Source organism: Cariama cristata, unplaced genomic scaffold, assembly GCF_000690535.1.
Source record: "Cariama cristata isolate BGI_N322 unplaced genomic scaffold, ASM69053v1 scaffold12927, whole genome shotgun sequence".
In the NCBI taxonomy this organism is placed as follows: Eukaryota; Metazoa; Chordata; class Aves; order Cariamiformes; family Cariamidae; genus Cariama; species Cariama cristata.
This window is the reverse complement of record NW_009625036.1, coordinates 32,443-44,725: the sequence shown is the minus strand read 5'-3', so window position 1 is coordinate 44,725 and position 12,283 is coordinate 32,443. Positions and strand designations below refer to the sequence as shown.

Sequence of the window (12,283 nt, the reverse complement as noted above, 5' to 3'; positions counted from 1 at the left end):
GAATGCACTAGCAAAATGTTTTAATGAGTAGGAGTTGTCATTTTGTACTTGTGCAAGCTGTTGTTTGAGGAAAGTAACAGTGTTTGCAAAGGAAAAGTAGCTCCCTGCAATAGAAGCACAAAAGAAAAAAGACTTCATTACGATATCTCTGTTTTCTATAACCTTATAAAGTCTGACTGGTGAATGATTTACTACAGACCGGCAATCACTGCCATGAAAATCTGGACAAAAGTAATTCTCTAAGTATGCAAATAAACTGAAAGGGCAAGAAAGCAATAGAAACCAGATTACCTCTGGTAACTGGGGTATATTAAACTTTTTCATTCTGGCAGTCCTAATATTTAATCAATATTTACTTTGAAAAACAAACACAGCAAAGCATAATCTCCCAAACGACACATTAGACGTCATTTCTCTCTTAGGTGTGCCTATCATTTTTCACACATTCATTTGTGAAGGACTGAAATTCTCTGTCTTGTTTACCATAAGATCTTCAGAAAATAAAAGGGTGAGGCTGGGGCTCACAGATAATGTAGAACTGAAACCCCTGGTGCAGCTGAAACTAGGAGCAGACCACCACAGTAGCACTTCTAGATGTTCTTAACTATAGCCATGGCCAGGAAGAAATTACTAAACTTATTATTCATTTTGTCCCTTCCCTGCAGCCTCTTCAGTTGTGGAGAGTTACTTGTTTTTAAAGACAGCATTTCCTTGGCCATTTGGCTTTTCTGTAACAAAATCCTGTTTAATTTCTTTGAGGGAAAAAGAGGAGAAAAAGGTGATCTCACAAGTCCTTTCCACCTTGCCCACACCTTGACATACCAGAATTTTAAACCTAAATGTCTTCCTGTTCTGAGGGCAGAGAGCTGAGCTGTGAAACGTGAAAATTTTAACTGACTGACATCTTCTGATTTGGTTGAGATGTGACAAAGATTGTGCAGAACAATCCCATAATATCAATGGTGCAACCGGTAAAATCTCTATCTATTATTTCCACTGCTGTAAACAGAATGTATGACACTTTTTGCAAGAATTCAACTTTTTTTTTGCACATTATCTCACAGAGTCAGGTGTTTCTTTCATTTTAATTTTGTGCTGTTAGAAGTAAAATTTCTAGGGCACATAACTAGACATTGGTTTTGTTGTTTATTAAATATTATAACAAAAAAGAAAATGGGCAGAATGTAAGTGCAATGATGATGAAAAACATTGTGTAAGATACTGAAAGGAAGCAAATTTCCAGGTCACAGATTCTCGTACCCTCCTAGCACAGGAAACTACTACATACAGTCTCACTCAAATTTATGACACTGCATCTTAAAGCTAGTAGACTGTCTGTCTTAACCATTCCTATTGAAAGGCTTTCCAGAATTCACTGTTCAGGTGAGAAATTTAATTTATTATCTAGATGTACTCTTTCAATTTACACTAAATTTGCTTTTATGTGCTTTATCCATTTCTCCTTGCACAAATCAGTCTGGCTGTTACAACATGTATTGTTAGAAATCAGTTTTGTCCCCTCTCAGCCTGGATTGACCTAATCAGAATTTTAAAGTCTTCTCTTACAAGATTGCTGCTTTACATCCCTAATTACCCTTCCAGCACCTGTTTCAATCTGAATGAACTTTTCCTGAATACAGGTGACAAAATTTATGTGGAGTATCCTAGGAGAGGTTGACTTGTTCAATGATGGTTCATTTTTACTCATAATGTATCATCTGGCACATATCAGAAAATATGTGTCTTATTTAAGGTTGATTGTTGGTGACTTACAGGTGGCAATGAAAAAAACTCCAAAACGTTCCTACTGTAATTTTTGAGTTATATTAATAAATAATTTCAATGGCTGAATAAAAAACATTCTCAAATAAGTACTTTAATTTGTCTTTCCAGTTAAATTAGGTGAAGTTTGTTTTCTTGAAAGCTGCTTTATCTAGTGTTAAACAGTGGAGCAGTAAGATGAAAGCCAGACATGTAACATTTATTAGGAGAAAAAAATACTTTAAAGCACTGATCTTGATCTGTTAAGCCTTTTAAAAACTGTCCTAAAGCTTTCAGCTAAGAGGAGAAGTATCTTCTCCCAGCACCAACTCTAACAATTAAAAATACATTTTTAGAGTCTTATCTCAATTTTGGGATAAAATGCTGCAGCTGCAGAGACTGAGCATAAGCTAATGCTGGATCAGGCCAAGCTCTTACTAGTGTGAGCCACAAAGACAGCTAGTCATCGTGGAAGAACAGCTGTTCAGCCTGCTCTGTTTATCTTATCATTCAAATGCATTTTGATATTTGCTCAAAAAAAATCTACAAGCTGATCTCATCTCCCTTTTGCTAAATCTGCCTTTAATTTACACTGTGCAATGGCCAAGTTCTTCGTGTTTCATAAGCAGCAAAACCCTTGAAAAACTCATGTTTTATTGTTTGTCTTCAGAGAAGATGAAAATTGCTTCTTTTGATAGGCTGTACCACTGAGAAGATGGTGCTTTAATTCATTAATGATATGGAAAGATGACCTAGAAAAATAAAATTCCCTCTTGCCATTGGAATAAGGAAAGGTAAAATCAAGAGGAATTTTGCCTGTAGGCCAAATACTGCTTTTTCAGTACAGCAAGAGGTGACAAGATCAGGGGCAATGTGGGGGGAAGAAAGCATCAAGTCAGAAACCCACAGCTATGTGGCCTAACCACCACAGAGCAGGGCAAGGTGGGCAGGGACAGCACGTGCTGTCCACACCTTACTGATGTAGTAAAGAGGAGCTGCGTACATTGCCATGGATGCCTCTTGCCAAAGCCAGCCCATACTCGGGCCAAGTGTTTGGCTTCAGGGGTTGGCTGGCCAGATGACTGGTGCAGGGAATTGGGGCTAGTCATAGGGATCGAGGTCACTGTGTCCTACATGATGCACCAAAGGAATAAGAGATCTCCTCCTCTGTCCCTGCCTCTCCAGTAATGTCTGTGCAAACCAAAATATTGCTGTGATTGAGATTTCTGAAGAAATATAAGGGGACTGAGAATGGCTTCAGAACCTTTTGCTAAAGGGAATTGAGTTGAAATAATGTTCAGAACCAATAAAATCATTGCAATGAGATGGCTCTTTAGTGGCTTTCAGGTTCCCTTGTGTTACATTCTTGGGTTTTATACATGGTATTGTTTTTGATTCTTGCAGTTTGAGTTTTAGATTAAAAAGAAAGCTTTCCACAGGTGCAGACTAGCTGGAATGAATATCAGGACACTGATCTTTGGTTTTCTTTCTATCTTTAGACGTAGACATGAACTGACACAGAAATATCTCCAAGAAACACATCAGTATGCTTAAAACCAACTCTTTGTTCCCCTCTAAGATGATCTGAAAATCCAATACCCACAGTATGAGTGTTACATAATGCCCCTTTGGCAAGTATTATTTAACCAAATACAGATGTGCTGATTGTCAGGGGAAGCAGCTCTCCTGTCCAGCCCCAATTATTTGTGCGTGTTCTTTTGGCAACAGCTTAGTTATGTGCAGTATCCATTCTTTTCAATCTAGCAAAGGTGAAAAGTTCAGCTATCTCTACACAAGGCACTGCTATTTGAGCAGAAAAACATTAAAAAACATGTTGGGCCTGTGTTGGATTTGCAAAATATACACACTGTTAAGAAGGGGCAAACAGAGCTAAATCCATCAAACACATCCAAGCCCCAAATCTGTAAGTTTAGAGCCTTTCCTCAGGACTCACCTTAACTTTGGTGGTACATTCTGACAATAAAGATACTAAATCTGGTAGCAAGCCCTGCTGGTGATTTTTGACAGGTTGAGCTGCCAGCTGGTGCCAGAGCTCTCTTCCCAAACTACTCGATATCCCCAGGAAAGGGGCTCTGTCCTGGGAGTCGGAGCCCAGGAGAGTCAAAGTCAGCACAAGTTTAAGGGAAAGATGAATTCTCTGTGTATTCCGCACTGCCAGTGGGCACTCTGACATCAGCTTGGGGTAAGGGAATGAGGCTGGAGAAAACCTCGAGTAAGGACTGGTTTACCTTGAAGAAACTCAGCAGAGAGATACCTCTCTCTCATCAGTTCTGTAGGTTGAGATTTTTGCTTTATAGCTGTGCCTGATAACTGCCTAGCTCTCCTTACCACGCTGGCTTTTGGGGCTCCTTCCTAGGAGCCCAACTCTCCCAATGAGGAGTTGAGTTCTGAGATGAACCATAGGCATCCTACGTGGTTGAAAGTTGCCTAAAAGTTAAGCTTTGTAATAACGATCACTGTGATATGCAGGTCTTTTACAAGAGCTAGCTCACATTTGCTAGAAAGTGTGCATGTTCTCTCCTCATGTTTCTACAAGAAATTGAGAGGAAAAAAACCCTGATCTAAAAATTCTCAAACCAACCAATGTTGGATTTTCTCCAAATAGCAATATAACTTAGGCACTCATGTGTAGAACAGGGAATCAAACCCCTGCATCCCTTTGTAGATCTGGTTGTGTATTTTGGTGACTACATATCGTGTCTGACTTTTTGTTTTATTACTATGATTGTTGATACTGGCATTTCTAACATTTCTAACCTCAAAATATGCCACAAGCAACCTGGACCTGAATATATTATGAACTGCAAAGAGGGCACTTCATGATTGCAAAGTGGTTTGATATTCTCAGAGCTAGAAACAGAATAAGGAGATGAGATCCAATGAAGAAACAATGAACTACCTTGATAGGAATGGGACATCTCTATATAAAAAAGCACAAGGCCTGAAAGTTTCCGGACCAGTAAAGGACTAGTAAATTGGTTATAAAATCAAAATGCAATGCTGATGCAAAATAAGGAAAATTAAGAAAAGTAATCTGTTTTTGAAAACAGTGGAATATGTGCTTATATTTTAAGCCTCAATTAAACCTTCCTTGATAAAGGGATCTATACTGGTGAAAAAGTTGATTATTTTTGTTGCTTATTAATAGAAAAGAAAAGAAAAGGACAAACTCTTCTATAGATGCTAAAGGTAAAATGAGGAACAAAATCTTCTCTTTTTTTCCCTAAAAAGATAAAAACTCAGATTAGATTTTTAAGAAAAATTCTCTTTTTCTAGAAAAAGAGAATGAATGGAATGGCACAGATTAAAAAAACCTGAGTTGTCAGCAACAGAGTTCTTCAGAAATAGAATTCTTAGAGGAGCAGGGCAGATAGTCAAGTGTGTCAAATGTGAACCTGATGCGCCCTTTCCAACACTAACATCTTTGAGTGCAAAATTAGCATCTTACCTGAATCTGGGGATCTGATGACATCTCAAGCTACAAACTTTATGTTCTAATAAAAAAGCTTGCCTTAATTATTTAAGCCTAATTAGAGTTTCAAACACCACCCAGTGCATACTTTTTTCTTGATTTTGTATTTCACAGTATGTTGCTCTTTATAGGTCATTTTTGAGCAAACTGTTATATATGAAAATACCTTGTAAAATGAAACATAGTGGAAAGCCAATACCTTCCAACTATATTGAAATAATCATTCCTGCCCCTCCTTTCTTTTAATTCCTATACATTCGTTCCGCTCTGCTTACTCTGCCTCTAACCACTGTACATATATTCATGAGAGAAACAGCCACCTGCATTTGACCTTCCTGCGCCAAATTACCTTGTCGGACCTCCCTAGAACTATAGTGAGCCTAATCAGGCCACTGGGCTGGGGATAAAAGTTTTAGGTTCTTTTCCCAAGTCCAGCACAGGCCTAGCACAACTTAAGTTTTCTCTGTTTCATTGTCCTTTCGGTAAAATAGAGATTAGTTCTCTTTTTGCATTGACGGTATTGATTGCATTGCAAAGTGATGTTTTGTAACAAAAATAAGTTTTGCAGAACATCATAGCAAAAATTAATTACATCAACTAACTGTGAGTTCAGGGAAGTCACATTGTTACTTCTCCATGTATTTATTTACTTGGCTAATTCGCAGTAGAGTTCCAGATTTCTGCAAAACTCACATCATTATTTATCAGTGATGATGCCCTATGCAAAGCCTTATGCTCTGATTAAATAATGGCCCTTATTAGACTATTAAAAAAGAAGTTATTTAAATCAATATTGTTTGACTGCTTTCCCAGAACTTTTTATCCATATGTCATTCCTGCCTTTACCTTCTGTATTCCACCAATTACAAATGCACTTAATTTCTAAGTGGTTCACTCCATTGGAGGAGAGATTACATGAATTATTCCTCAAGAAACTTGGGAAATTATAGGGAAAAGTAAGATTAGAAGCCCAAGGGATAAGAAGCTGGTACAATACTATTGACTGAAAGGATATATTAGTCATCAGAGCTCAACTTATTATAAAAATTATTATAAGACGGAAGAAGGAATCAGTATTCGAGTATAACTAGATGAAGTACTCCTCAGTCATTATTGTTAATTAGAATAAATATTTGCGGGTTAATAAAGCTTTTTAATTTTCATTATGTTTCACTATAAATAGATGCTCCCAATTTATCACTGATTTTGTGTGAATTACCAATTTGAAGTCTAAATTAGGTAGATGAAGGTAGGTGTTTTTCACTAGCTGTCACCATTTCAAAATCAGGATAAGAATGTAGCATTTTCCAGTCTCTCTGTAAAATAACAATAATAACTTTAAAAATCCAAAAGCAAAAATGAGATAAAAGAAAGGTATCTTTTCCTTTCTTTAGCCCTTTTCCTTTACAGCTGACAGCAGAAATAATAAATATGTAAGATGTGCTAAAGAGACCCATTTACCCGGCATTTTTGGCTTGTACTGTGGCTTTTATTACCGCATAAAAACTGGTAGGTATAGCTGCTCTTGTTACTTCAGAGTAACCAGCTTCCAGCCACAGATGCCATGACACTGTGTTTTCATGATATTGGCTACACAGAAATGTTATTTTAGTTGACATTCTTGTCTCCACTCCATGCAAGTCAATTCCAGCCCTTTCAAGCACTTCTCACATGCCAGTTTATCAGTGTTGGGAGTCATTTTCATAACCAGTTCAAGCTGTTTCCCATTTTCACTGTACCTTTCTTTGTTCAGCTATGGTTAAAACTCATTGTACATCCTCCCTAAAAAGGATGCAAAAAATATTATTCCTTGAGCAGAACAGCAAAATACTTTCCCAGTGCTGGACAATAGCTTGCAACCACAGTCTTTTCTTAATGTGTCAAGAAACAAAGACTAAGACGAGTAGAAAGGGTAAAACATTTCCATATGACTGAACTAGGAGGTTCTCCACTAATACCAAAACTGAAGTCTGGACAAACTGTGTGTCCCTTATATATATTAACTTTGTTGGAGGGCGATGTTTGTTTTTATGAAAAAATAACCTTATTTCCTTTCTAGTCCTCTAAGAAAAAACATTTTTGTCCAATATTTTTTAAACTGAGGGAAAACAATGTGACCAATATTGTTAAATGGCTCCCACATAACTTCCAAATGTTGAGAGTCACATCTTTTGAAATTATACCAGTGAATTAGACACAGGCCATTGTTCAGATACAAATATATCTGCTCCAGTATAGCTATAGTCTTCTGTTCCCAAGAGAAAGCTGTAGTAAAAATCTAGCAAGTATTTTATTGCATCTGTCTAGAAACTGTGTAATACCTGGAGGACGTGGCCAGAGCAATGAGCAAGGCTTGAAGAATCCCTCTGATGAAGACAATGGGATTCTTCTTGGTGATAAAGAAGTACATCATTGGCAGAATAAACAGCCCATGCACCACTAGGCCACAAACCACCGTAATGGCATAGAAACCCAGTTTCTTCCCAATGGCTGAAGGGTCATCCATTTCTAAGATTTTACCAGCAATTAGGAACACAATTCCGAATGGAAAATACCTGAGCAAAAAGAAAGACAGTCATTATTAGGAGATAGCTCACTTCCATCAAACAGCATGAGCTGGGGAATCCTTGCAGTAGCACTGCAGTAACAGTAGCCTGTCTGGAAGCGGCACAGCTGGGTTCTGTTGTTTTATCAGACTAAGCCCCTTTCTCACACTTGAGGAGTGTGCCCGAAGCACTGGGCTAAACAATCTTTTATGTGGAGTACTCCTCAGCACAGCTGAGGTTACAGTGCTGATCAGGAATGACTTTAAAATGTTTTGGTTCAGAAGGCAGCTCTTACTTTTTAGTTTAAGGCAGGTCATTAACTGCGGAGAGGGGGAATGAATACTAAGCTCTGCTCCTGTGTTTGTGCTCATGTAACTGTTCATGGATTTTAGTTGGAAGCTGTTAAGTAAATGTTTATGTTGCCTTTGGAAGACATAGGAGAAACATCAACATGCATTAGACATGCTCTTGGACTGCCTGAGAGTTGATTCAGAGCAGATAGAGAGGCAGAAGAGTTAGTTTCTGAAACCCCTCTGGACTGGATGTGGGATAGGTGCTTTATCAACACTGTTGTGCATCTGTGCATGGCTAGACACAAAGCAATGGGTGCTGAAGGAAGTTAAGATTAAAAAAAAAATAAAATCTGGGGGCATCCAGCCATCTTCCACTTGCAGCTGTGCCTTCTCCAGAGACTTGCCACTTCCGCCTTATCCTTCCAGAAGTTACTGCCCGCTTCGACCCATCTAACTAAGCAATCATTCCCTGACCCAGCTCAGTCGGACTGGACCAGGTAGCTGGAAACAAAGGCTGAGTGCTGGTAGTGGGATTCCCCCCAATATCGGGCTGAGCCACACTGAGGGACCTTCTGAAGGGTGGGGAAGATGCTAAGCTGGTAGTTTTTGTTGTTGCCAGTCATCTACTGTTCCTCTGATCTTTAGGGCAGGTGTGTTGGCAGGTCTAGCTGGCTTTCAGTGTAATTTAGGGTTGCTCTGAAGGCTTTTCCTAAGTTACATGGCCTACGATGGTTCATTGAGGGCTATTCTGCTAACTGGAGACATCCCGCGTGCCAAGTACTCTAGGTGTATCACCTCCATTGTGCTGTTCAGTGCAGAGATGGCCAAGCTAGCAGCAACCACACTAACGACAGTAATGTCAGCACAAGAGCCCAGCCCTCTCCTGAGCAAGCTGAAGCCAGAGTAGTATTTCTAGTGGAGCAGTGCTGTAAGGGATGGAAGTACCAGCTTGAGCATCTCATTGTGCTTCTCCCTTGTGTGGGCTGCATGTATTATAAGCCCTCTTGGCATGCCCAAGGATTGGCAGTGCCCCTAGTGCATACAGTACACACACCCCCAGCTATATCACGTTTCATTATTTGGAGTAATATGACAAAATGACAGTACAAGACAGGGACATGATGTGTGTGCATGTATCTTCCTTCAAATGCTGAGGCCCCGCAAAGCTAAGGATCGTTTACGTTTATTTATTTCCCTCGAAATAAGTTTATTAGATTTCTGTGCACCCTCTTCTGTTGAAATTTTCTTACTTTTTAAAAAAACATATTGATTTTCTTACTAAAACAGTTACTTACCAAACAGCAACTGCCACTATCTTCATGACAGATTCATTTAAACACTGGCAAAAGCTGACCAAAGGAACGCCACTGTTCCCCATTCTTCCCAACATTATACCTGCAAACAAAGGCATTCAGGTTCAATTTATCATCTTATTTTGAGTAGTTATCTGTCTACAGAACAACAACTAACCCTCATAATCAGTCAGGCTTTGCAAACTTCAGGGAGGTAAGGAAATGCAAATTCATGGAAAGAAAAGCCAAATTGCTATACAGACTAACCAGCAGAGAAGAAAGCAAAGAAAACCCATTTATGTGCACCCAGTGGTCAGAAAGGAAAGGAATACAGCTCTGGGATGTGTCATTTAACCATATATTCTCCAGATGGTGTTAGTTTCCAATAATGCATATAAATAGATGTCATTTTCCTATATTGTTAGTTTTCTGCCATCCCTCCCTGAAAGGATTGTAAGTGATCCAGTTAATTGCTCAAGGAAACACTTCACAAACTAGCTGCACCAAGTGAGACTGCCTTTGAAGGGAGATTCATGGGGAAGCAGGGGGCTACGAGTAGGGTGCGTGCTGCCACTTGCTCTGGACATGCAGTGTCCTTGCTTTGAGCAGGAGCCTGGGCTCTATCCCTTGGAGCCCACATCTGTGCTTGCGAGCCACGGCTCAGGCAGCACTACTTCCAGGGCAATCCCCTCCTGAGGCAGGGAGGGAGGCTTTCAGCTGACTTATCCACGGATTTCACAATAACAGTGCATTCAAGATGCGAGTTTGTAAATCTGTTAATATTCATCTAAGCTATAACTTTTAGGTCAGAAAACAACACTCATTAAGCGTGTTGCTCATCTTTGGTAATAGGACATTAAATATAGTTCAGCTCTTCTAGCCTGGTTGATGGCAGTTTTACCAGAGTCTTGTCTTCTAATTCTGTATAATGCCAAAAAGAAGAAATGCTTTCTTTTTTATTTTACAGGAATAACTGAAATTTGCTCTTTAAAACACTGTTCTACCTAAGCATGTGGCTATTGGTGGGGACAGACAGGGGAGCAGGCAGGACTGGGGCCTCCTGTCTGCAGCCCTGATGTACCAAGTTTTATTTCAGTCCAAACATTTTCCTTGTTATGAATAAATAACGTGTGCTCTCCAAGAAAAAAATATCAGATGTCTCAGCGCTTAGCCACTGTCATAATGTCTAACAGAAATTCCTGCATGCTGTGTGAGAAGAGGTAGTATAGCTGGTCACAGCTGAGCTCAGCATCAAGGCTTTACCTGTGTCTTGACCTCACACTCTGCCCGTCAAATGTTGCCCATTTTAATAAATGCCTGGCAAAGACCTCCAGTCATTCATGCACAGGATTTATTCCTGGACTGAGATCACTAAGCAATTCACCTCCTGCTTCAGGAAAACAGAGTAAGCTCAAGTCAAAATTCTTGTCCCTTCATGCTATTCTTATGCTGTTCAAGGACCTTAAAGAAGCTGTAATAAGGATTCATACCCATCCTAATGCTGTTTTTCTATGCTGAAGTGGTGTAAAAAGACCTTTGTGCAAATAAGACTCAGCCAAAGTGAGCAAAACTGTTACAAAGCACCAAGGCCTGTTTACATTTTTTCGCAATAAACTTTGGAAAGATGCTCTTCTTTCCTAGAGATGGACGCCACATGTCTTCTCTTTCATTGCTTCCATTTTTGGGGAGGGGATGCAGAAAGCTGAAGGCTGAAAATAGTCACTGGTAGATGACAAGTTTTGAGGGTTTAGTGTCTCAGGTTTGTTCATGGCTGATGATACAGTCACAGGTGACCCAGCAGACGGGACTATGCTGTACGGGGCAGTACCGGCAGTACATTTTCTGTACGTCAGCCAGGAAGAAAGCAGCTTTCAGCTTCCACCTCTTGAACCGCAGGCCAGCAAGACTTAGGGGCATGGTAAAAGTAATACATTCAGTTCTAGGAAGAGAATGAATGATCCTCTGTGCTCAGAAGTATAAAATTGCCCTTGATCCTAATAAGCACATATAATTAATTCATTCATATCCAATAGTTTTTGACTGGATAGTGTTTGCTGTGACATTGTACTTTGGCAAAAATAAAATCAAGCCGTTTCAATCAAAAAGAAGATCCACAGACTCAAAACTGATAAAACAATATACCTTTGCAGCTCAATTATCCAAGATATCACTGAGGCTCGTTATCTGAGTTAGGTTCTTACAGTGACAATTACATTCCACGCTAATCATGTGGTAAAATGTGAGTAAGAATGGGTGAGAATAACAGCCAGGGCAGGTTCCAGGGCTGAAGCAATTTTCTGCCTGACAAGGGGAACTTTAGCCAAGGAGTTGGTCTGAGAGCAGGTTTTGCTTGGACTGCCAGCTGCAGGGGTGAGAACAGGAGATGTCTCAGCCTGATGCCCTCTGAACCAAGAGCAATACGGGAAGTTCTTTATTCCTGTAATACAACACCTGGAGCTCTGGGCATTAGAAGTGTACTAACTTCTTGGGCCTTGGAAAGAAAGTCCACTATGGACTTGTTTATTTCAGAATTTCTTGAAACTTTGTCTGGTGAATCAAGAAACCAAACAACCCAACCCCTGTCTTTTTCTCTTAAATGGATACTTGGATTATTACAAACCAAACATGTCTGAAACCTACCCATTGTGGCAGAGAATATCACAATCCCTAGCACATTCATGCCGTCACTAGTGCCCGGTTCTGATTTGTAAATCACTTCAGGAGGGGGAGTGATATCCAAGGCAAAGTTCTGGACATTGGATCCATTCTCATCCTGGACTCCGTATATTATAATGCGATGAGTGGTGCTTTCAGATGATGCTTTGTTAGATTTAATGATGGGAATACTCTTGGTGCGATACTGAAAGAAAACAAAGTAGTTTTTTATTATAATATCCC

General features: G+C 39.6%; 1 protein-coding gene across 1 annotated transcript in view; it reads right to left on the bottom strand.

Moving 5' to 3' along the window:
• The window catches only part of LOC104164198 (excitatory amino acid transporter 5-like), a 55,309-nt gene that overhangs the window by 11,977 nt on the left and 31,049 nt on the right, over positions 1-12,283 (bottom strand). The window contains exons 5-7 of the mRNA XM_009703455.1: positions 12,026-12,245; positions 9,389-9,488; positions 7,576-7,809 (exon numbers count right to left, since the gene is read on the bottom strand). Of these exons, the coding sequence (XP_009701757.1) occupies positions 7,576-7,809; positions 9,389-9,488; positions 12,026-12,245 (554 nt within the window). The remainder of the gene's footprint in view (positions 1-7,575; positions 7,810-9,388; positions 9,489-12,025; positions 12,246-12,283) is intronic.